Source organism: Hippoglossus stenolepis, chromosome 8 (assembly GCF_022539355.2).
Source record: "Hippoglossus stenolepis isolate QCI-W04-F060 chromosome 8, HSTE1.2, whole genome shotgun sequence".
NCBI classification, from domain to species: domain Eukaryota; kingdom Metazoa; phylum Chordata; class Actinopteri; order Pleuronectiformes; family Pleuronectidae; genus Hippoglossus; species Hippoglossus stenolepis.
The window spans coordinates 2,640,056-2,661,663 of record NC_061490.1 but is presented as its reverse complement, the minus strand read 5'-3'; the positions used below and the strand labels follow the sequence as shown (position 1 = coordinate 2,661,663).

At 39.9% G+C, this 21,608-nt stretch overlaps 1 protein-coding gene across 2 annotated transcripts; it reads left to right on the top strand.

Moving 5' to 3' along the window:
- Window positions 1-1,099: 1,099 nt before the first annotated feature.
- On the top strand, window positions 1,100-20,692 carry fbxl4 (F-box and leucine-rich repeat protein 4). 2 transcript variants are annotated; one of them, XM_035163415.2, is made up of 9 exons: window positions 1,100-1,172; window positions 2,965-3,601; window positions 6,922-7,258; window positions 9,256-9,500; window positions 9,756-9,969; window positions 12,794-12,865; window positions 14,447-14,571; window positions 15,233-15,420; window positions 16,342-20,692. In XM_035163415.2, the coding sequence occupies exons 1-9, from the start codon at window positions 1,100-1,102 to the stop codon at window positions 16,503-16,505; spliced, it is 2,055 nt and encodes a 684-aa protein (XP_035019306.1). In that variant the 3' UTR covers window positions 16,506-20,692. The 2 variants fall into 2 exon arrangements, with proteins under 2 accessions (XP_035019306.1, XP_035019307.1); XM_035163416.2 differs by having other exon boundaries at window positions 1,136-1,292.
- Window positions 20,693-21,608: the final 916 nt, after the last annotated feature.

The window sequence follows — 21,608 nt, the reverse complement described above, 5'->3', positions numbered from 1 at the left end:
CTTCAGCAGTGGTCAGCAACTGGGTCATACTCCAGGTCAAAATTGCCGCCAGATCATCTTGATCATTTTAAAAATATTTTTATTTCAGCATACAGTCACAGCACAGTCGCTGCCCTCCATCATGGCAGCAACATTCACACTATCACTTCCTGTTTGAAAAATTATCTTCAAAGTAAAAGCACAACGTTCGATTTCTTGCTGTAGTGCAGTGCTTTAAATACTGAGCTGAGCTTTTGAATAGAGCTTTTATTTAGAAAAAATGTATACTAGGGTCTGAAGATTGTGTCAGTCGCTTAACAGACCTCTAAAACCGCCGACATGTAATTAAATAAAACAATAACAGCAGTTCCGGACATCATTCAAACTTATATATAAACCACACACGTAAACAATAATAAAGCAATAAAGTTTAATTTCATGAAAAACATTGACTATAAAATATTTTTCGCAGATTAACCAGGTAGGATGAACACAAAGGTTTCTAATGTCACTCTGCACCATAGACTGTTTATAAAAAGCTCTGCACACAAACAATAGAAAGTGACAGTATATTGTAGAACTGTTTAAGGAGGACTCACGAATGACAAGAAATAATTCTGAAGACAAGTCAAGAGTATTAATTAAGGACTTCTTAATTCTTAACACAGACCAAGATAACAGTCCATTCCAAACAGGCAGGTTTAGAACAGGCACATTAGGAGTCCCTCAAAATGATACGGGTATTATGTGTTGACATGGTGAAAATAGTTTTAATCCGTGTCTAGATCTTTAGAAGTGTAAAGAAATTAGGCAACGTCAAATGATTCCAAGGGACACGCATGATGGAGTCCCTGGGATTGTTTCTGGACCCTTCTGGACAGTCGCCGACCGGATGTTGATCATTTGTTGTACGGAACTGATGGTGCTTTTAAAGTTCCTACGTAACTCTTTGCAAAAATGTGACCTCCCAATACATTCTTATTCAGATACCAATTTTGGAGGAAATCTTTTCAAAGACGACATGAAACTGTTTGTCTTTTTCCGTAGTGGTTTGGCAAACCAAAATATATCCACCGTTTATTACAGCAGCGGGGATATAAAGTTTAATAGGGAATTTTGAATGTGTCGCCTTTTCCTGACCAGTACGCGCAGTGGGTTTAGAGCTGTCGGACTGTCCATGAAGGCATCACAAGGTAAAAGGCAGGACAGGACAGGAGTGAGGTCTGGTGAAAAACATGATATCCTGAAACGGGAAGAAAAGCAATTGCTCTTCACGAATGGATATATCGATCCTCATTGACCGTAAATCTGACGTATGTCCCGTCTTCTTTGGCTGCTAACTATTGCTTAACGACCTATGGAGGCTAACAGCCATGTTTTGACAGCTCAGCTGTCTGTGGACCAGCTAGCTAACGCTGGCTAACACTAGCTATTTAGCGTAAACACCAGCAACATACGCTGGGGGAAGGTAGCAGCCGCACCTCTCTTGCTTGTGTCACTCCGCTTGTTAAGTCGTGTTGGTACTGTTATTGAACCGGGGTCTTCAGAAAGTTCGCTGGTAGATCAGCAATCGGAGCAAACGAGACAAGAGATGACATGTTAGCTGATGCTCAAGAGCGAAGCCATTCCTCTGTAGCATTGATAAAGCGAAGCCAACGTACGACCGACTGGCCCCGGGTGACTTCGTTTCCTGTACAAACAACCTCAAAGCTTGTGCCACACGTCAGTTCTTTTAAAAACACTGACGCTAAAGCCAACTGTCATCAATGGCTGATTGGTAGCGGTGGTGTTAGTCCTGTTAAGAATATGTCTGGTTCGACTCTTCTTTTATTATAATAGTGATACATTTATTTATAAATCACTTGTCAACGCAAAGAACAAAGTGCTGCACAACAGAAAACAAATGGTTGAATTACAGAAGGATTTACATAAATAGTTATGGCAACAATAATATTTGATATTGTAGACTTAAATAACCTGGCACCCCAAGTAAATTCAGGAATATGTCTTCTGAAAAAGTTTTTAGCTGAAATTTAACAGAAGACACCATCTCAGACAGCTTTATTTCATCAGGCAATTCATTCCAGATCCTCGGGGCCTGATGCAAATGCTCCCCCCTAATTTTCGGCCAATATTTTGGAAGTGATGGCAGATCACAAGCAGCACAGAGGTAATGGAGGAATTAAAAGATCTGAGATATAACTTGTGGCCAGACCACAAAGAGCCTTAAAAGTAGTCGCCAAGATTTTAAAATCAATCTTAAAACAAACTGGGAGCCAATGTTAAAACAATAAATTTGATTCTTCATTTATTACGTTTGAGTCACAGGTTGTCACTAAATGAAGTGCTAGTCAAAACATGTAGGGCAGTGGGGTGTCAGACACCAGACCTTGAGGTGCCTGGCATCCTGCAGGCCAGTCTTGCCACTTAAAGAGCCTGACATCAGGTATGGTGTGAATACCTGTCTGCAGGATCCTAGTCACTGAGGCCTGGGGGGAAAGGGTGCTTTGATGATTTGGGGTGTTAGCATGCATTTTGGACATTCAAGTTGGACCTGTTAAACATGCAGTCATGTTAACTGGCTGTCTGCATGTTGTTAGCATGAAGAATGGTCTTTAATAGACACACCCATCAGTCTACCTTTTGATGACAGGGGTGCTGTGGGAACTGTAGAAAGGTTTGTGTCAGGTTGTGTTTGCTAAGCTAGACCGTGTTACACCCAAGGCAGCACATCATACATGTTTGCAGGACGCGTCATCTCTCATCAGTGCAGTTTACCTTCTTATTTACCCTCCATTTAAAAACTAAAAGTGTGGATGTAGCCTGAATGTTTTCCATTTTTGAAATTGCTGAATATGTATATTTATATAGTCTTTCTACATAACTATTTATTTTTTGTAAAATGGAAAAGCATAAGTTTATATACTTGCTTGCTGTCTTATTGTTCTCACTCTTATCCATGTTTTTTCTCTGCTTCACCCACAGGCCATGTATGTGGCGAGGCCTCTCGACATCTCTTTGTACATCCCCAGCCCTTGAGACCAGTGTGCTTCCACCAGGCAGAGGCTCTTCCTCCCCCTAGTCTCTGTTTCTCCCCTCATCCTCCACCAGCCCCAGAGCTACCTATGTTAACCCTCTTGAGCATGTTTTACTATATCTGTTTACGGCGACGCGCCAGGAGTGGGACTCGAGGTGAGGCGCTGACCAGTCGACGGGCCGTGGAATCGGGGCAGCGAGCGGTGTTGCCGGTCAGTGTGGAGGTGGAGCAGTATGCTAAGGAGGTTCTTGACTTCAGCTCTCACTATGGCAGTGAGAATAGCATGTCCTACACCATGTGGAACTTGGCAGGGGTACCCAACGTGTACCCCAGCTCAGGGGACTTCACTCAGACGGCTGTATTCCGAGCATATGGGACATGGTGGGAACAGTGTGCCAGTGCTCCACCACCTTTCCGCCGCACCCCTAAAGGCTTCTACAGCCGGGATTATATTGAGCTTGGCTTTGAGGAGCCTGTCTATCCTACAGCAGTGGAGGTGCTTGAGACATATTACCCAGGAGCCATCGTCCAGATCCTGGCCTGCTCTCACAACCCCTTCTCCCAGAATCCACCTACTGATGTCAGGTAACAACAGCCATCTGTTGTGGAAAACCATCATCAGTCAGATATTAATTGAATTAATCTTTTTAAGAAAACCATGCAGCACCAGCAGTTCTTGCAGCCTGATACACATTATATCATTCATCTCATATGACATTAATTGGGGTTTATTACATACAGTAATATATGTATTTTTAGTTTTTGTAACACTTTGCTCACAAAATACTGGGCCTCATTCACCAATTAGTGAAGGTTTTTCTCAGAACTCACTTATGCAGGTTTATTTGTATATGTTTTGAGGCAATAACAGAATCTACACCCACTCACGAGCACACTTTTGCTTGTTAGAGGGCTGACATGTTTATGCAGTAGTGCATTTTCTTAAATGATTATTTTTCTGTATTTTGTGAAGCATTGTGGCCTTTTAAAATAAACAAATAAATACTTCACCATCACTTCAATTATTTAATTGGCATGCAATAATCAACGATTGATCACACTAATTAAAGGCCCAGAGTAGACTTTATTTCTGCACCCGAGGTCCACCAGCACAATGGCATATTAAGCTGCATTGAGATGTTGCAGATTGTGCCCTGAGGAGGGAACACATCTTCCTATGAACAAATTCTCAGCTGATGGCACACCACAGGGTGCTGTATTTACATTAATGCCCCTGATGACATGCAGGTTCAGCTCAGTAAACTCTGGATGAATCTTTTCTCCTCGAGTGGACAATGTGTCTCTTCTGTGTTTGGCAATGTTTTCTTTGAGATCAAATATCTTCATCAGTGATGCATGCTTCTCTGGCTTCTCTGGAAAAAGTATTAACTAAACATATTGAAGCATCCAATTTTTGTATTTTAAATCTGCCGACTCTACTAAATATGATGGCTTGCTTTCCGTTCACTTCCTGCTGCAGTGCCTCCACTTCAGGTCTTATGTCTTCATTCACCATCTTTAGATTTTATGGGGGACTACCTATACAAAGAAGCAGCAAGTTTCATATCTCTACAGCATCCAAGCAGAGTTTCCTTTTTCCATCAGTTAAAACCAAGAGGTTTAACAGTTTGATTAAATATGTATTTAAACGGGTATGAAAACAAGACCACCAACAGACCAGTCAAATAAACTACTGAGGGGGCATTTAGAATAGACCCTGGGTGAAATTGGTTTTTGGTCTTTTGTAGGACAAGCAACCTCATCATAGATAAAGAATAAATGATGTTTAAGGGAAAAATATTGATGGTTAATGCAGTTTTGTTACGATCAGCTTAACCCTCTGTTTCAGTGATACAAAAATCTTCAAAGGTTAACTTCAACCAATCAATCAAATTTTATTTGTTTAGCCCATAGTCACTTGAGTGAAGAAAATTGAAATCGTATTGATAAATTCAAATTCAATACAACTTTATTTGTCCCTGGAGGGCAATTCAAATGGACCACTATGGATTAGCTTGTGAAGCTTGTGAAGACCATGTGCTCTGCTGTGGGTAAATACCAGGAATGGGGACAGACAGATTTTACTCATGTGAAACCAACTTGATCATGTTTTTACCCAATGAGAACCTGGCTATCAGCAAACCCCAGTCCTGCATGTCATTAACCAGATTAAAAAGTATCTTAATCGTTGATTGGTAAAATCAACACAATGAGAGTAATCCATGATTAATATGTTGTATTTCAGCCTTATCTTTCTTAATAAAATAAATTGATTTATATGTAAATACATTATTGAGCCCATAATAAGATATTTGCAATAATAAAGTTCTTGGATTCTATGGTTCCTTTTTGTAGTGCTATTAAGCCAATAGGAAAACTGCCACTCAGATATGGGGTTGTGGCCTAAAGGGTGTGGGCACATAAAACCTCCAGCAGATGGTGCTGTTTAGCTCAACATATTAATCACAAACTAATCAAAGAACAATATAAAACTTGTAAACAATGACAAAAAATGTATCAAAGAACAATATAAAACACGCGAACAGACAAATAACAAAATACAAGTTAACAAATGTTTTTTACAAAAACAATCAAATCTAGATCCACATTTAAGCCTGGGTATTTTGAATCCTGTGATTCATGGGTCCAAAGATCTTCCCGTTGGTTCACGGTTCACAGTTTACTCTGTCCCTCACTTTTTCGAAAGGAAACAGGGATGTGGTCAATGCCAAAGGTTTGTAGTGTGGATGGATAACTGTTAAGGAAGTCCAGAAAATGTCAAGCCATGGGAGAGTTGACATTACCTGTGTGGATGCCATATTTTTGTTCTGCTAGTCTTTTTGTTCTCCTGATGAAGAAACTTTGCAACTACCTTTGAGTTGTAAAGTCCATACGTGTCTTAGTGTGCTTAAAACTTGTGCGGTGGTTACATTTGTAGGACCCCTTAGGTTTTGGACCCTAGCATTCATGTTGGGTGTTAGGTTGAAGATGGCTGTGTACCAGTTCTTCCTCTATTGTTTGGAATCTCCTGAAACTGATCAATGGTGGTTCGGGAAGCTCTGGCGTAATGTTTCATCACTTTTAATGATACCCCAATTTTTGTTTGTGATCAGTTTAATATGTTCTGCTTCTGTACTGTATTTTGTGACAAAAAACATTCTATCTTTTCTCACTTTGGAGGCAGTTTTTTGTAGTAAAGTTTGTCTGTCTAGATGTTTGGCCCTAGTGCATGCTTTCCGCAGCATAGAGTTACTGTATTCCCGTTCCTGGATGACACCACATGACACCATTTCTTTTAATTTGGCTTCAAACTCATTTTCCTTGCGTATTTGTTGAAACTGGCCAAAAGGCAGATTTTCTTGAAGCCACTTTGGATGGAAACTGTTGGCATATAGAGCGGAATTTCTGTCAGTAGGTTTCCTTAATATTGATTTATGCAAGGTCCCTTGATTGTCTTTGAAAATAGTTAGATCTAAGAATTGTATCTTCTCCTTGCTGTAATCTAGAGACAACTTTATGTTGAGGTTACTACTATTAAAAAATGCATGAAAAATCCAGAAGTTCTGCTTCAGACCCAGACCAAAACAAACAGACATCATCAATGTACCGTCCCCACAAGATATTGTTCTTTAGAAAACCATTTATTTTGTGGTTAAATACAAAGTCTTCCTCCCATTTACCCAGGTATAAACCTGCATAAGAAGGGCTGTAGCAAGCTCCCATTGCACATCCATTAATCTATAAAGAATGACTGTAGGTTTAATGGCAAAGTGTGCTGTACTATAGGTAGATTGGTGCTCACAAATCAGCACCAATCTCCTTCTAAGATTTTGGCCCCAGTTGGAAATCTCAAAGAATGGTGTAGCTTTATGGGGCAACTGCCATTTAAACTTTCTCTTGTTCAGGTGGGAGGTGCTTTGGTCAGGAGGGCCCACCAAGGTGCTGACATCTCAGGCACGCCAGTTTTCCCCCAACATCAAACATATCAACTTCCCCACCAACCTGCTGCGTCTGGAGGTCAACAGTTCTCTGCTGGATTACTACACCGAGCTGGATGCTGTTATTCTCCGCGGGGTAAAAGAGAGGCCCATGCTGGCCCTGTATAAGATGCCCATGATCGACATCAGTGACCTGAGTGACAGCGAGGATGAGCTGTCTGACATGGGCGTTCCTTTCAGACAGGGAGGTGACATCAAGCACCAGAGGACAGGAAATGGCTACTTTGACAAGCTGCCCTATGAGGTAATTAAACAGCAGAACTATAATGTCACTCTGTAGAGCGTACACCTCGTTCAAGGCCCAACAGTCCCCTTAAATTTAATAAAGCTGCATTGTTTTAATAGCTCAAAACAATGCAGATCATAAAATCATAATCTTTCATCAAGATCCATGCATCATTCTCTTGGAAACCTTGGAAATTGATAGAGGACTGATAGGATATCAGTCTGCTGTTGATATATCAATGAGTACGTGCAATTTTGTTTGGCTAGAATTTAAGGTTACTGTTGGGCCATGGCGGAGATATGCACTCTCTGTAGGCCATTCTAGATTCAAGTTTTTCTGTTTTTTGGCAAGTAGGAAAGTCATTTGAAACTCTGAACCTGATTGTTTAATTTACCGACTGAAACTATTAATTGATTATTAGAACTGTTGTGGAAGAGTCGTCTGTTGACTAACACCTTCACAGCCTTACATTTTGAACTTTTTTAGCAGTTGGCACTTGTTTTAAAATATCTGTATGTACATGCAAGTGGATATTGTCATGAAAGAAAGCCTCTTTGATATTTATGCTAAGATATTATTCAGAGCTGCTCCCTGAAAGTCAGTTGGTAGATGAGGAGACCCTGAGTCCACAGTACACACTTTATTTTAGCTGCCTCATAGTGCACAGAGCTGAAGTTTTACTACTGACTCTTGTCTAAAAAATGGCAGAAACCATAAGACTGACTGTGATGGAAGTGGAGACGGTGATAGAAACGTAGGGCAGCACGAGGCTGTTCAGTGCACCTCCCATGCTCTCCTGTCTGGCTGGAGAGACACTCTGCAATGTGGGAGAATTTAATAACTAAGCTATTACCTGGATCCCCGTTGTGACTCTGACTGTGTAGAAATGTGATGTTTTCAGTGAAGAAAAATCCGAACTGGAACTCATGCATATGGATTTTCTGACTCTAAATTAACAAAAAGGATGAATACGGGAATGCTTGTATTGAACACCAAATCTGATTCAATGAATCTTAATAATATTTTGTAGTAGTAGAAATGAATTAAAAAAGTTTCAATTATATAGTGGGGAAGAAGTACACACACACACACACAGACACAAAACGTCAGTACAGTACTAAAGCACAGTGAACCGATTGATACAAAAACATACATACAAACATAGGAATCATTGGCTAAAATTAATTAAGGAAAATAAAAAGCACACACTGAATTGTACAACTTTTTACTGTGCTGAGTAGCTAAGATTCTACGAGTCTTAGATTTTAATCAATAGATTATGATCTTAATTTATAATAACAATGCAATAATAATTTGCAGTATGTACTTCAATATACTTTATATGTACCCTGTGTTTGTACACACTCCATTAAACAGTATTCCACAAAAACAAATGCACATTGTGGCCTGGGCCTGAACTGACACTTGATCTTGTTTGCACTCACGGACACAGAGTCATTTTCATGCCATACTGACACATCATGTCGTCTGAGGCGAGCTTCAAAACACCGGCAGTGCTCTTGATTTTCGTTCTCTTATCTCTTCTCCAAACCGCTGACATTAACAGCAGTCTTCACAACCGTTGTGGGTTTGTCTCAGAAACACAATATAGCTATTATCTGTCGGCTGATACCCGCTTGAACACTGTATTGTTAATCAACTGCAACACACACACCCCCCCGCACACAGACACACACTTTGAGAGGTACATGAACAAAGTGTAAAACAAGCCCGCTCACCTCGCCACTGATCCTGCAATCAGGGCTTTGTGTCCCAGATAACCACTATTTGGATCTGCCTGTAGGAGGGACACAATTAACATTCTCTACTCTGCTCTGTTGTTTTCTGTTCTCTACAAGGTCCTAGTTCTCTTGAGTTTTCTGTTATATGCTTTGTTTTTTGCAAAACTTGTTTTCCAGTCACACCTTTTGTCTTTTTGTTGCCCCCCCTCTCAAAACTTACCCTTTCCTATCTCCTCTCCTCTTCTAACCCCTCTCCTTGTCTTCCGTCCACAGCTCATTCAGCTGATACTGAGCCACCTGGCCCTGCCAGACCTCTGCCGTCTGGCCCAGAGCTGTAAGCTGCTGCACCAGCACTGCTGTGACCCGCTGCAGTACACCCAACTGAGTCTTCAGCCCTACTGGGCCCGGCTGAGTGACGCTTCCCTGGGACACCTGCAGAGCCGCTGCACCCTCCTCCAGAGGCTCAACCTGTCCTGGACTGGCAACCGCACCGCTCTCACCCTGACCGGCTTCAGCAGGTCAGACTGTCAGTGGCCCATAAGTGCTAGAAAATGGAGATGACCTTGCAAAACTAGCAAAAGAATAAGCATATGCATAGTTTTGACTGAGGGACATACTAAGTATACATTTTTTTCAGTAATCCCCAAAAAATAAAAGAAGAGATCCTGAAAAAAGATGTTAGCAATACTATTAGAAATAAGGGGGAGGAGGACTAGGTACTTGAAATGGGACTAATCTTGTTTCCTTTTCTATCCCCACATCTTCCTCCTCAGTTTTATGAAGGCGTGTGGTGTGAGCTTGGTCTGTCTAGAGCTGTCGTGCTGCCATTTTCTGAATGAGGCCTGTTTGGAGGTCATCTCTCAGACTTGTCCAGAGCTGCAAGAGCTCAACCTGGCCTCCTGTGACCGCCTGCACTCGCAGGCCTTCACTCACATCTCTAAACTAACCCGCCTCCGCCGGCTGGTGCTCTATCGGACCAAAATAGAGGTAGGCTCAATCAAAATCACATTTTCAACTGCAGACATAATCTGTTCTGTTCAGTTTCTGCAGGACCACTGATATCTTTTTTTCTTAACTGGTTGCCCTGGCTGTTTGTAATATAGAGATATACATGTTGTGGAGTTACTTTAAAGAAGTACCTCATATGCCTCTATTTTTTGCCAATATTAATTCTTATCAAGGATAACGCACACAGAAGTTACAGCAGAGTGTCTGAGTCTGAAGAAGTAAAATCAGCCAATATAATAGAAATGAATAAATCAATTAACAATGATATAGGAGAATATACTTTTGAGCTTGTTTCAGCAATAGGGAAACACTACTAGCTCTTTTAATTGACAAAGTACAATGTGTTTTGGACAATTCTAATACTTTGTTAGGTTAAACTAGAGGTCTATAATGTTTCATGGGCTTCCTAATGTGCTCTTGTTCCTGTCCAGTGGTCCAGTCATGCACAACTTTGTTTAAATGGTTCTTCCCCCTCTTGCGTTTTATCAAAACTGGCCCTAAAAATGTAACGACTTTAATAGGTGTAGTTTATCGAGGAAAATATAGCAGCACTTGTTAGCTGGGTGAGATATTTCCACAGCGACGTCATTCAGCTGTCTGTACATTCATTTGCACAAATCTTCTTACACAGATGCAAATCAGATTTCAGCTGGTCACCAAGACCATAAGAAAACAGAGTTACCTCAACTCTTTACCAAAGATCAGATTCATTTGTATATTTCTATGCCAAATTACAAGGCAGCAGATGGCAGTGGTCTGCTTTACCAACAGCTTCCTTCCTTCCAAATTTTTCAATAGCATGCATGATATCTGGTGCAAAAAATACAGCATGTCTGATCTGTGAAAAGAAGACAAGAAGAAGCCAAGACTGCTTGGGGTCTTTAGCCTTGTGATTTTAAGAATGGGTCATCATCAAGCTCACCATTCTTTACACCAGGGATGTAAAGAAGTCCATTTAGTTTTTTACTGTACTTAATTACATTTTTTCATGTATCTTTACTTAAGTGGTTAGTAGATTTCACTTATACTCCACTACATATATCGGCCAATATCTGTGCTTTCTACTCTACTAATTTTTACAAAGTATTGCGTTACCAGATGTTCAGATTGTTTTTTGTGTTTTTAAAAGTAATCAATAATGAGAGGGGATTTGGTCCACTGATCCAATCAGAACAGGCATGTAACATTAGACCCCACCTCCTCCTGCAGCAGCAGCATCACTGATGAAGAAACACCTTAAATGGATTCAAAAGAGACCACGACTGAGACTCAGCCATTGATTAATATGACAATGAAATGTTTTCAGTAGCATTATATGCAGCATTCTTTATTAGTATGACAGAGACTGAACAATTTTTTATCAAAATTGTTTTACAGTTGGCACAGTTGATTGTTGCATTAGGGAATAGGGTAGACTCAACAAGTACTTTTACTTTTAATACTTTGAGTATATTTAAAAGGAAGTACTTATTTTTACTTAAGTGGAAACGTTAATGTGGTACATTTGAGTAATTTTTGTCTTTATTTGTACTTTTACTTAAGTAGCATGTTTGAGTAGCTACTTCCTACACCACTACTTTCTACGTGACTCTTGCATAAATTAACAAACACCCCAAGTCACAATTTTCCATGCTTACATTGTCAGTGTCATTTTGATAGTTTCAAAAAAGAGGTAAAACTCTTTCACAAAACTTTCATTTGATAAAAGCCATTGGCTGCAGTTTGTTCAGTTCATGATGAATAGCTTCATACATAAAAATACATACACTTTTATCTTAATTTGAATGAAAACGTTAGAAAGCCCTGTCAGGGTGGAGGGCTAATATCTATTTCCACTATCTGCTTATTTGATGATATATGCTTTGTGATGGAATCAGTTAATTCTTTGATGTAGTGGGTGAACATGAACAACTCTGAGCTCAGGGGGTCTTAAACACACATACTACATATGTGCAGGTTCAAGCCTGTCTGACGGGTAAAACCGCTGTCTTGTGTGTTGGTGTTACACCTCAGCGTATCTCCAGTGTTTTCTGTCTTTTAGAGCAGCACGAGGCAGTGTCGAGTTTCTGCGGCGGAGCCAGGCAACATGCTGCAAGTTGTTTGTACGCAGGCAGACAGAGCGAGCTGTGTGTCTGTTTTAAGCCCCGACATCTCAGCTGTCATTACCCTGTCACTGTTCTAATTAAATGGCTAGCTCGCCGCAGAGAGGCGTTTATAAAGATGCCAGTGACGAGTCTGAGTACGCACACCAAACGCACACACAAGAGGCTTTTCCTTTCATGTCTGACACTTTCTCCTGCCACTGAGGTTCATGTGTTGGCTGGTGCAGTTTTGAATTCCCATATCTCCCTTCTAGCTGCAGCTCCCCTGGAGAGACCTCTGTCCTTGCTATGCTGACTTTGTGAGGAGCAGTTAAAAAAAATCTGTTTTGCAATATTAAATTCCCTCACATAGAGCAAATATTACCTGAGTGTGCCAGGCAGCAGACAGGAAATCATTTTGGAAGGACTTAGGATGGCATGATCGGACCTGTTATCATTATTTAAACACATCTTGTTATTTGGATGTATACCTTTTATAGAATTACACTCAGATCAGATATCAGTGCTTTACTCTGTTGTTGATCATGTTGCTCCAATAAAGCAGTTATTTATTGATCTTTTCCAGCTGTTTTGACCATTATTGCTACCTGCTGTAGTCTAATTCTAATACATGTTGCTTCTGTTTCAGTTTAAATGAATGACACCTACTTTTAAAGCATAAGTCTCTAACCCTGTGACTTTGTTTCTCCTTGTATCTCCAGCAAACATCTATTCTGAGCATCCTGACTTTCTGCATAGAGCTGAGGCACCTCAACCTAGGGAGCTGTGTGAGGGTGAGAATGTAAACTAGATGTTCCTTTAGTTTATTCTACTAATAAACTTTATTAGTAGAATAAACAAATTAGCAATTTGCTACTTTGAGGTTCCACATAAACTAATAGCATTTTGTTAAATACATGTATTTGCTTTCTGGTTGAGAGTTAGGTGAGAAGATGGAAAAATCTGTTCTGATCTGTCAAGGCTACATCCAGCAGTCCCTGGGAACAGGAGTAAAGAGCTGTCAAATTTTTTCCCCTGTAAAAACTGCTTGTCAGCACATTACAAACTAATTTGTGCGACATGCACCGTATGAAAGACTTAATTTTCAAGCTATTTAAAGATAGTGATTGTTGTATCTTCCTAGATTAATTCACTTTTGTTCTTTTTTAGTTATGATGGTGAAACTAGACGATAAAATAAGTTCTATAGCATCATTATCTGTATTTATTTGTTTTTCAAATGGTTTAACCTGAGCCAGGCCAACAATGATAGCAATCATAATTTCCTTTCAGGGTTCGTAGCATAACGCTGTTTTTATTTAAATGCACTTGTATCTGATCGGTACTCTGTATCGACGAAAATGCAAAGTCCAGGTGTCAGAATCGGTATCAGGACTAGTCCCTTTTATATAACAGAGTGCTTGTTTTAAGCACTCTGTTCACTAATTCACTCCGCCAGTCTTTAACTGACAAAGTGACTCAATAACTCGACCACACACCTTGTCATTAGCTGAGTTTCCATCCAATTGATTCATATTTGATGCAAATTAGATCGTTGCAACTCATAGAATATGAATGGAAATCCAAATCTTTTTTTCTTAAGACCCAAAGTGTCGTCATTAATGGAATGGAAATACATAATGACAGCAACTCCTTCAGCTGAAGTTTTAATAACCGTCCACTGCTAACCACGGTAAATGTTTTGCATGCTGTTATTTCTGTGGGTTAGGTGCCCACACTGGCTGTTTGGCTGCTAAATTGCATTTCTTTGCTTTCATCTTAGGATGAAAGGATGAAATATGGCCAACATTACCTGACACCAAAGAACAATAACATTCCCGCAAACACAAATCACTTCTTGAAAGACTATATCATTTCCTTTTTTGATGATGATGATGTTCTCTGTTGGAGCTTTGTTCCCTCTTGAGAGGGAGGTTATGTGCTTCAAACCAGCCGATACATCTACTCAGCTTTTTATTGTTGCTGCATTTCAAAAGTTTGTTCAAAACACACAAGACAGGCAGTTAGAAAAGTAGTGACACGCTCATTACTTCATTCCCCCTAACAGCATAATTTTCTCGGACCTCAGCATCAACTTTATATAAGTCCTCAGTCATGGCATCCTCAAGGCAGATCCCTGAATTCTGTGACTGCATGAAATACACAGACATTTTATAGTATCTAATGTATTGGAAGTAAACTCCACAGAATCTCTCTCCTTCTTGACATTGTCACTTAGACAAACATAGTATCCATTCAAAAGTATTTAATACTCTGAGGGCCCATTTCTTCCTCCAAAGAATCCCAGTGAAGCTACGAACAGGCAGACAGACACCCCTGAAAATGGATGTTTAAAGCTGACTGTCTCTCCTGCAGATTGAGGACTGTGACGTTGTGACCAGCATGCTGGCTGCTCGCTGCCGCTCCCTCTGCTCACTGGACCTGTGGCGTTGCAGAAACCTGACAGATCGAGGCCTGGCCGAGCTCGTCTCTGGCTGCAGGTAGGCAGTGCAGTTTTGTTCCATGCATTGAAAATGTTTATCGTATACTTCTCATTGAAGAGGCGAACAAACATAGTCAAAATTCTTTTTTTTAATCAGGTTTTCATTCTTTTGCAGTGTCGGGCTGCTGCTGTGTGCTGTAAAGCAATAACACAGATGGCATATTACGCCACAACATGTAAATATAATGTAGTGACCAGTTAGGACAGCAGATATTCCCAGTGATCACCTTGTGTTTGGAAAATCACTACATTAGAGTTATTTCATTATGCCTCAGTGCCTTTCCCATCTTTATTGTCTTACTGATAAATGGTTTGTTGGTAAATAGACGATTTACAAAAATACAGAAATGTGGTGTTTCGTTTTCAAGTCACAAGTTGAAGAAGGGCTTTAAGGGCTGAGAAAAAAACTGCAATGTCAATAATGTTGATAATTCACAGCCGCTGGTGTTACAGAGCACTGGTAAACTGTTTATTCAGTTTATTTATATTGAACGTATCACGTGCCCAAATTGCACCAAATTCAACACTGCACTTCCAATGTTTGGTGACAGACAGACAGACAGACAGACAGACAGACAGACAGACAGACAGACAGACAGACAACTGAAAAGGTTGTAGATCACATCTGATTCCATGTGAATTGGTGTGTGTTTGTTCAGGATGCTGGAGGAGTTAGACCTGGGATGGTGTCCCACGCTGCAGAGCAGCACTGGATGTTTCCAGCATCTCGCCCGCAGCCTTCCACGCTTGCGCAAACTCTTCCTCACCGCCAGCCGCAGTGTCTGCGACTCAGACATAGAGGAGCTGGCCGCCAGCTGCCCCTCACTGCAGCATCTCGACATACTGGGTAAACACTGATCTCACACATATGTGGAAATCCCTTCACAAACATTTGTTATTTATTAATGATTTGTTAATAGCTCGTGCAACTAAAGCTGCTAATGTGTTTGTCAAGTAAACTTCACATTTAGCAGAGCATTTCCAATGTGGGATGTGGTGTCATAGTGAACAGCAGATTCACAGCAGCAACCTCTGAACACAGAATCAATGTATAATGGAATCACTCCAACACTGTTGCCTTGTTCTCGGCCATTGATCGTCACATGAATGAATAAGGGACATCAAAGAATCATGGACATATTTTTGCATGGTTGCACTACATGTGTCCATGCTCATGGAAAATAAATATTGTTTTTGCCTTTTGATTTATGTTTCCTCATTACGTTTTGAGTTTAGAATATTAATGTCCAAGTTTCTCCTGTGATATTTGGTCATAGCCCTGTAAATATACAGGCACATGTGGGTATGAACTCTTGATGTCATGATACCAGGCTTTGTACATTTACATATTTGGATTGTATTCACAGTTTTCTTTATTGCGCTGTATATTCTCCTAGTAAAGAGTTTTGCCTTCCTGCCTTTAGGTTTTCTAGATTTTAGGACCCATTGTTTGTAGTGGACCCTAGGATCAGATGTTTCGTCCATAACCACTATACACCCTCACCCGAGGAAGGCCCTGCCAGGGTTGATCGAGTACAGTTTTTTGAGTTTATGATTTGTAATTTCTAGAAATTGTAATTGGTATCAAGAGCTGACATTTTTTTTATTTGTACTAATCTGCTTGGTGTTTAAAATGTTGCTGTCCATGTCTGGTTTATTCTAATAAGAAATTTGCACATATTTTTCGGGGGGCACATTTACTTCCATTATTTGCCCTGTATTTCTTTGCTTATGCTTGTTTCCCTGTTGTGACTTGTCTCTCGGACAGGTACACGGTTGGTGAGTGCCGCCTCGCTGAAGAAGCTACTCCAGTCGTGTCCTCGGCTTCTCCTCCTGGACGTCTCCTTCTGCTCCCAGATAGACATGCGGGTCGTCCAGGAGCTCTGTGGCCTCTTCCCCAACGTTGCCATCAAGAAGAGTTTCACTCAGTGATCCCCAGCAGAGGAAGTAAGAGCGGGGAGGTGCTCATCAGCAAACACTGCCTCAGAGTGAGTCAGTTACTGGAGGAAAACCTGCCTGGATCTGTGCCACAGACGAGATCTTTTAGTGGTCAGTAAACAAAGCAGTTAGACTGGATGAGGAGGTTTTTGGATCAACTGGCTGGATGCTAACAACTACAGACTGCTAGTTAAAGGATTACAAAATGTGAGACTTTTTTTTGTTGTTAATATTTTTGGACACTTGAAATTATCAGGAAAGATTCTGCATCTTCCAAAAATATCAATCACCACTTACGTATTGCCAAGAGAAAAGCTGTAAAATATGCCTTCCTACTGGATGCAAGACACACAAACAATCTGACAATGTGAGAAATCCTCCCATGAACATTGTGTGAGTGCAACAAAATTGGACAAAAAAAAGTGTAAAACTCACCCTTAATGAAAACTGTGAAAAACAAAACCTGTGTTTGGTAGCCACATACTCATGTTCGCTGGTTACACATTTAAAGATCAGGGCCTTGGTCAGTGCCTTGTCAGAATGTGCTGCAAACAAGCTATTTTAAATGCATGAGGGTCACTCTGACGGCACCTGTCAACATTAAGTCATTTTGATTTTGATTTAAGAATTCTTACTTGATGCAGTTGTGCTCACAGGTAACGGGGGTGTTAAAGGCAGTGAACGCAGCCTTATTTCACACACTCTACTGTGTGGATTGTGCCAACTCAAACCTAGATGCAGATATCGCTGGGTATGTGTTGCTGCAAACTGACTGCTTAATCTCATGCTCGAACTGAAATAACAGTAACATGCCTGAGATACACCTTCAACATGTTGTCATCCAGAAACGTGAGAACTTGAAAAACTAAACTGGAACAAAATGAGTTTTGATTTACATGTGCTACAAATGCAGACAAAAGAAAAGCACCCAGGGCATCAAATCAACAGCAGACAGAGGGACTCATTTCAAATAAAAGTAGTAAGAAGTAACACTTGAACAACTTTACAGTGGTATGAACAGAGAAGACCAGCTAATTATCTCCTGAAGCTGAAACCATTGACTGTTTGACATTTTGTTTTGTGTTTGTCAATCACCTTAAGTTTTAAATGAAATTACTCTCAGTTGGCCAATTGATTAATTGACTAATCTGTCAACCAGACATGTCTGATGTATCTGATTTAAAAACATGTATTTTTTGGACTTTGCAGATGGATATAATAATTATATATAAATCTGATCGTGTTGATTGAGCTTTTTGGCATGGTAGGTGTTTGAGGATAATTCCAGAATTTTTTAAGCAGGGCACTATTTTGCCATCAATTTGTGTCTAAATGATTATTAGGGACAAAAATGTTTGGAATATGTCCAATAATGAGCATGATCCCGATAGTATCTGCAAAACATATGCAAGGAAATCATCGGCAGTAGTGTGCCTCATAGTATGTTCACCAAAAGTGCTTGTCTTTGCCCCCAGGCTCAGATTGTTATTACAACTTTGTGGAAAGGATCCCTACAGAGATAGACCTTGTTAAAGAGTTTAAATGGCTTTTATAGCACTTTGTTCAAAACCACCAGACTCCTTTGAGAAAAGCTGTAATTTAGTCGAGCACAGATATTTTCCCTATATGACTGGCAGTATTGTCATCCTGGTCAAAATGTGTTCGGTTAGGTTAACTGACTGTTTTGTCATTGTAGTCTGGTGCCTTTGAACTGAGCTTGTTACTGGTGAAACAAAAAGGATCTTGCTCTTCAACAGAAAGGTCGATCTCTGTATGGATCTTTTCAATCCAGTGTATTGTTGAAAAAACGAGCACTTTGAATGGATGCACTTTGACACTGACAAACAACCAGATGGATTGTCCCTATAAATCATTTAGACACAAAAATTGGACCCGGTTAAAAATACCAGGATTATCACGTAATGAGAAATGAAAGGCTTAACTGAACTTGAGACATGTTGGTTTAAATTTGTAGATGTAACCTGTGTTGGGTTGACTTCTGTTTAAATCTGCCCTTAATTTAAAATTATGTGTTTCTTCAGTTTTTAATGAGATAATTCACTTTATCCGGCTCAAGTAAATCAAAAATTCAGGTCAGGTTTTTAAGTCAGCCTGGCCAATGTTAATTGTAATTAGAGTGATTGATAATTGATTATGCTTAAGCCATACAGGTCATTAAGTTGTTTTGGACTGGATTTTATTTTAAGGTAGCTGGAGGTCCTGGGTTTTTGTGATGTTGAGAGTTTTGTCTCCAAAGCTCAAGTTTGAACAGCACCTGTTCCAAAGTGCTTTTGTGATGTTGCATGTTTTTCCTCTTGCTATTCACATTAAGCTGTTTGATTACAGCCACTTACTTTCTGTGCTCACCACCAAACTGATGGAGGGGTTCTGTGAATGAAGCTGAGTAGAGTCAAAGTGACACAGTGTAAATGCCCAATGTGATCTCAGTATTTGTCCTGAAACTCAGGGGTTATATATTTCATCTGGTTTGAATTTTTTCAATATATATTTTATTCCAGAAACCAGCACATCTTAATAGTAACACAAGACTGACTCAGCTTTGAGGTTACCTGCTGTAGGCGTTGATCTTGACCAACAAACACAACACAAATGATAATTAACACTGAAGTGAATGACACACAGGAAAGATCACAGCTCATTGGGTGTTAAATGTTGCATTAATTATATGATTATGACAAATATATTCCTGTAATCAATTATTTCATTTTTGTAATATATAAAGTCACAGTTGCAATGTGGCTGAAGTGCTTGAAAAGCATTTCTTTACTTTTTTCTGGAAAAAAAAAACTTGAAGTTTTCTTTAAAGCACATGCGTTTGGTCAATATTTGTGCCTTATACTCCAGTTTGAATGTGGTGTGGTGTCCCTGTGGTATAGATTGTAGTGAAGTGCTTTGCTTTTATGCCCTTCAACCAAAGTAATACACAGAAACATGGTCATTAGTATCACTGCTGTATTTGACCACTTTATATGCCATATGTTGTATATCAGCCATGTTAATTAATATGCAAAACAATATTTATTTATATTGATCCCTGTGTGATTAAAATGCTATTTAAAATCATTATCCTTATATAAAAAACTGTAATGTACTATTTGGGAAATACAGCATTTTGTTTTCTTACCCAAAGTCAAATGAGAGGAATGATATTTCACCTCAATGCATTCAGCAGGTCTGGCCTAGTTTAGCACAGAGGATGGGAGGACTTCTTTAGCCTAGCTTAGTACAAAGAACAGAAGTATGTCCTACAATTAGCTTAGCACAAAGAACTTTAATATGTCCTACACTTATCTTTTAACAAAGGACAGAAGTAAGTTCTACAATTATCCTAGTACAAGGAACAGCATTATGTACTGCACTAAGCTAAGTAGCCTAAAAAGAACAAAGTATCTCCTGCTTAACTTAGTAATAAGAATGGTATTTGTTTTGCCTAAATCGGGGTAATTTAGCTCCATCAACGAAAAGAAAAAAATGCTGGTGGGGGACTGATGCTAGTAACATCGCTGATCATTTTTGCTAAGCTAGGATAAAGTCCTGACAGAAGCCTGGTGCAGGATGAGCCTGAAATCCAACAGATATAAATCATCCAATATAATAATTGGTTTCACGAAAAAACCTTTAAAAGGCTGGACTGTACCATTAAAGTCATAGTTCTGTTGAAATGTATAATTTTCAAATTTTTTTTTTTCAGTGGTTTTGTTTGAAATAGAAGGTTTGCTTACAGTGTGGCATTAATATGTGTTTCTATGAGGGCTTATGGATGATGAAAGTATTACCCCAGAGAGTTGCAGCAGTAGTGAGGAAGAAGAACGGAGGATGAACATTTTTATTATAGCTGGTTGACTAGAAGCTAAGAAGTGCGCACGTCAGGGTTTTTCTGGCCCGCCCAAGACAAGTATTTTTAAGATAATTACTTATGTGTTGTATTTGTTTGCCACCTTGAGTGACTGGGACGACCCTGCTTTTCTTTCAAGAGTATACATTTTCTCTCCTCCCTGTCTGGCTGTGTGGTCAGCCTTTGTGCTATGGGTTGGACATGCAGTGATGCTAACATGACCGCGAACACCACTGTTGTGTTAAAAGGTTGTGCCTCTGTCATGATGAAACCGGGTGCTTCACTTTCACCAGATTTTAAATAAACTGAAGACTGATGACCGACACTGAAAGCTTCGTTGCTCTGTGACTCCACAGTTCTCTTGCCATCCGTCAAGGACATATTTTCTTCATTGCTACTGAATCAACAAAACACTTTCAGGGGTAAACAGTGTTGCAGCCAAATCCAATACAATTGAGGTAAATGGTGACCGATTCTTCAACTGTAAAAAAACAACTGACAAATAATAAAAAGCCTCCATACTGCTCCTCTGGTGTCATCCAAGTGTCTGTAAGCCTGTGATCCACATGCTAGCGCAGCTCCAGAGGAGGATATCGGAGGACAGTTAGGCTAACACACAGTGTAAATGACGGCGTTTCGAGTCTAATTTGAATGTCCGGGCTTATGGACACTTTGATGATACCACACGAGCAATATTTATCTTTTTTTCAGTTTTTTTTTACGTTTGAAGAAGTGGTCACCATTGACTTCAATTGTATTGATTTGGCTGCAACGCTGTTTAACCCTGAAACTCCCAAAGTGTTTTGTGGACTCAAACACTTCACCCATCCCTCCATAGGCATAGTGGTCAGTAGATTATGAGTGCATTTTTATTTTTGGATGATCTATCCCTTTAAATTGCTCATATGGCTTTCTAACTTATTCTCCAGCCTTAGTGCACAGTGCACCATCACTGTCGAAAAAAATGTGAATTGCGTTACTGTGTCATGCCTTGTCAGAAGACTAGTGTAAAGTGTGACTGGGAGAAAGGTATGGTCGTCTACTGAATCCACAACCACCAGAGAAGCCTTTAGTCAGAATGACTGACTGAACAGTAGGGGTGGAATGATCCTTTATGTCCTTAACCCTCTGCTATTTTACAGTTTATTAATACCACGGGGAGACGTGACATTAGTTTGTCTTCTTAACTGTGTTTTAATGAATTGTTTATGCCTGGTTTAATGATGTATATTGTGGCCCTG

Excerpts from the sequence above, each read along its gene's own strand:
- fbxl4 (XM_035163415.2), top strand. The coding sequence starts at position 1,100 with ATGTGTCGCCTTTTCCTGACCAGTACGCGCAGTGGGTTTAGAGCTGTC. Across the intron at positions 7,259-9,255 it reads TTGACAAGCTGCCCTATGAG|CTCATTCAGCTGATACTGAG; the intron begins GTAATTAAACAG and ends TTCCGTCCACAG. Across the intron at positions 14,572-15,232 it reads GAGCTCGTCTCTGGCTGCAG|GATGCTGGAGGAGTTAGACC; the intron begins GTAGGCAGTGCA and ends GTGTTTGTTCAG.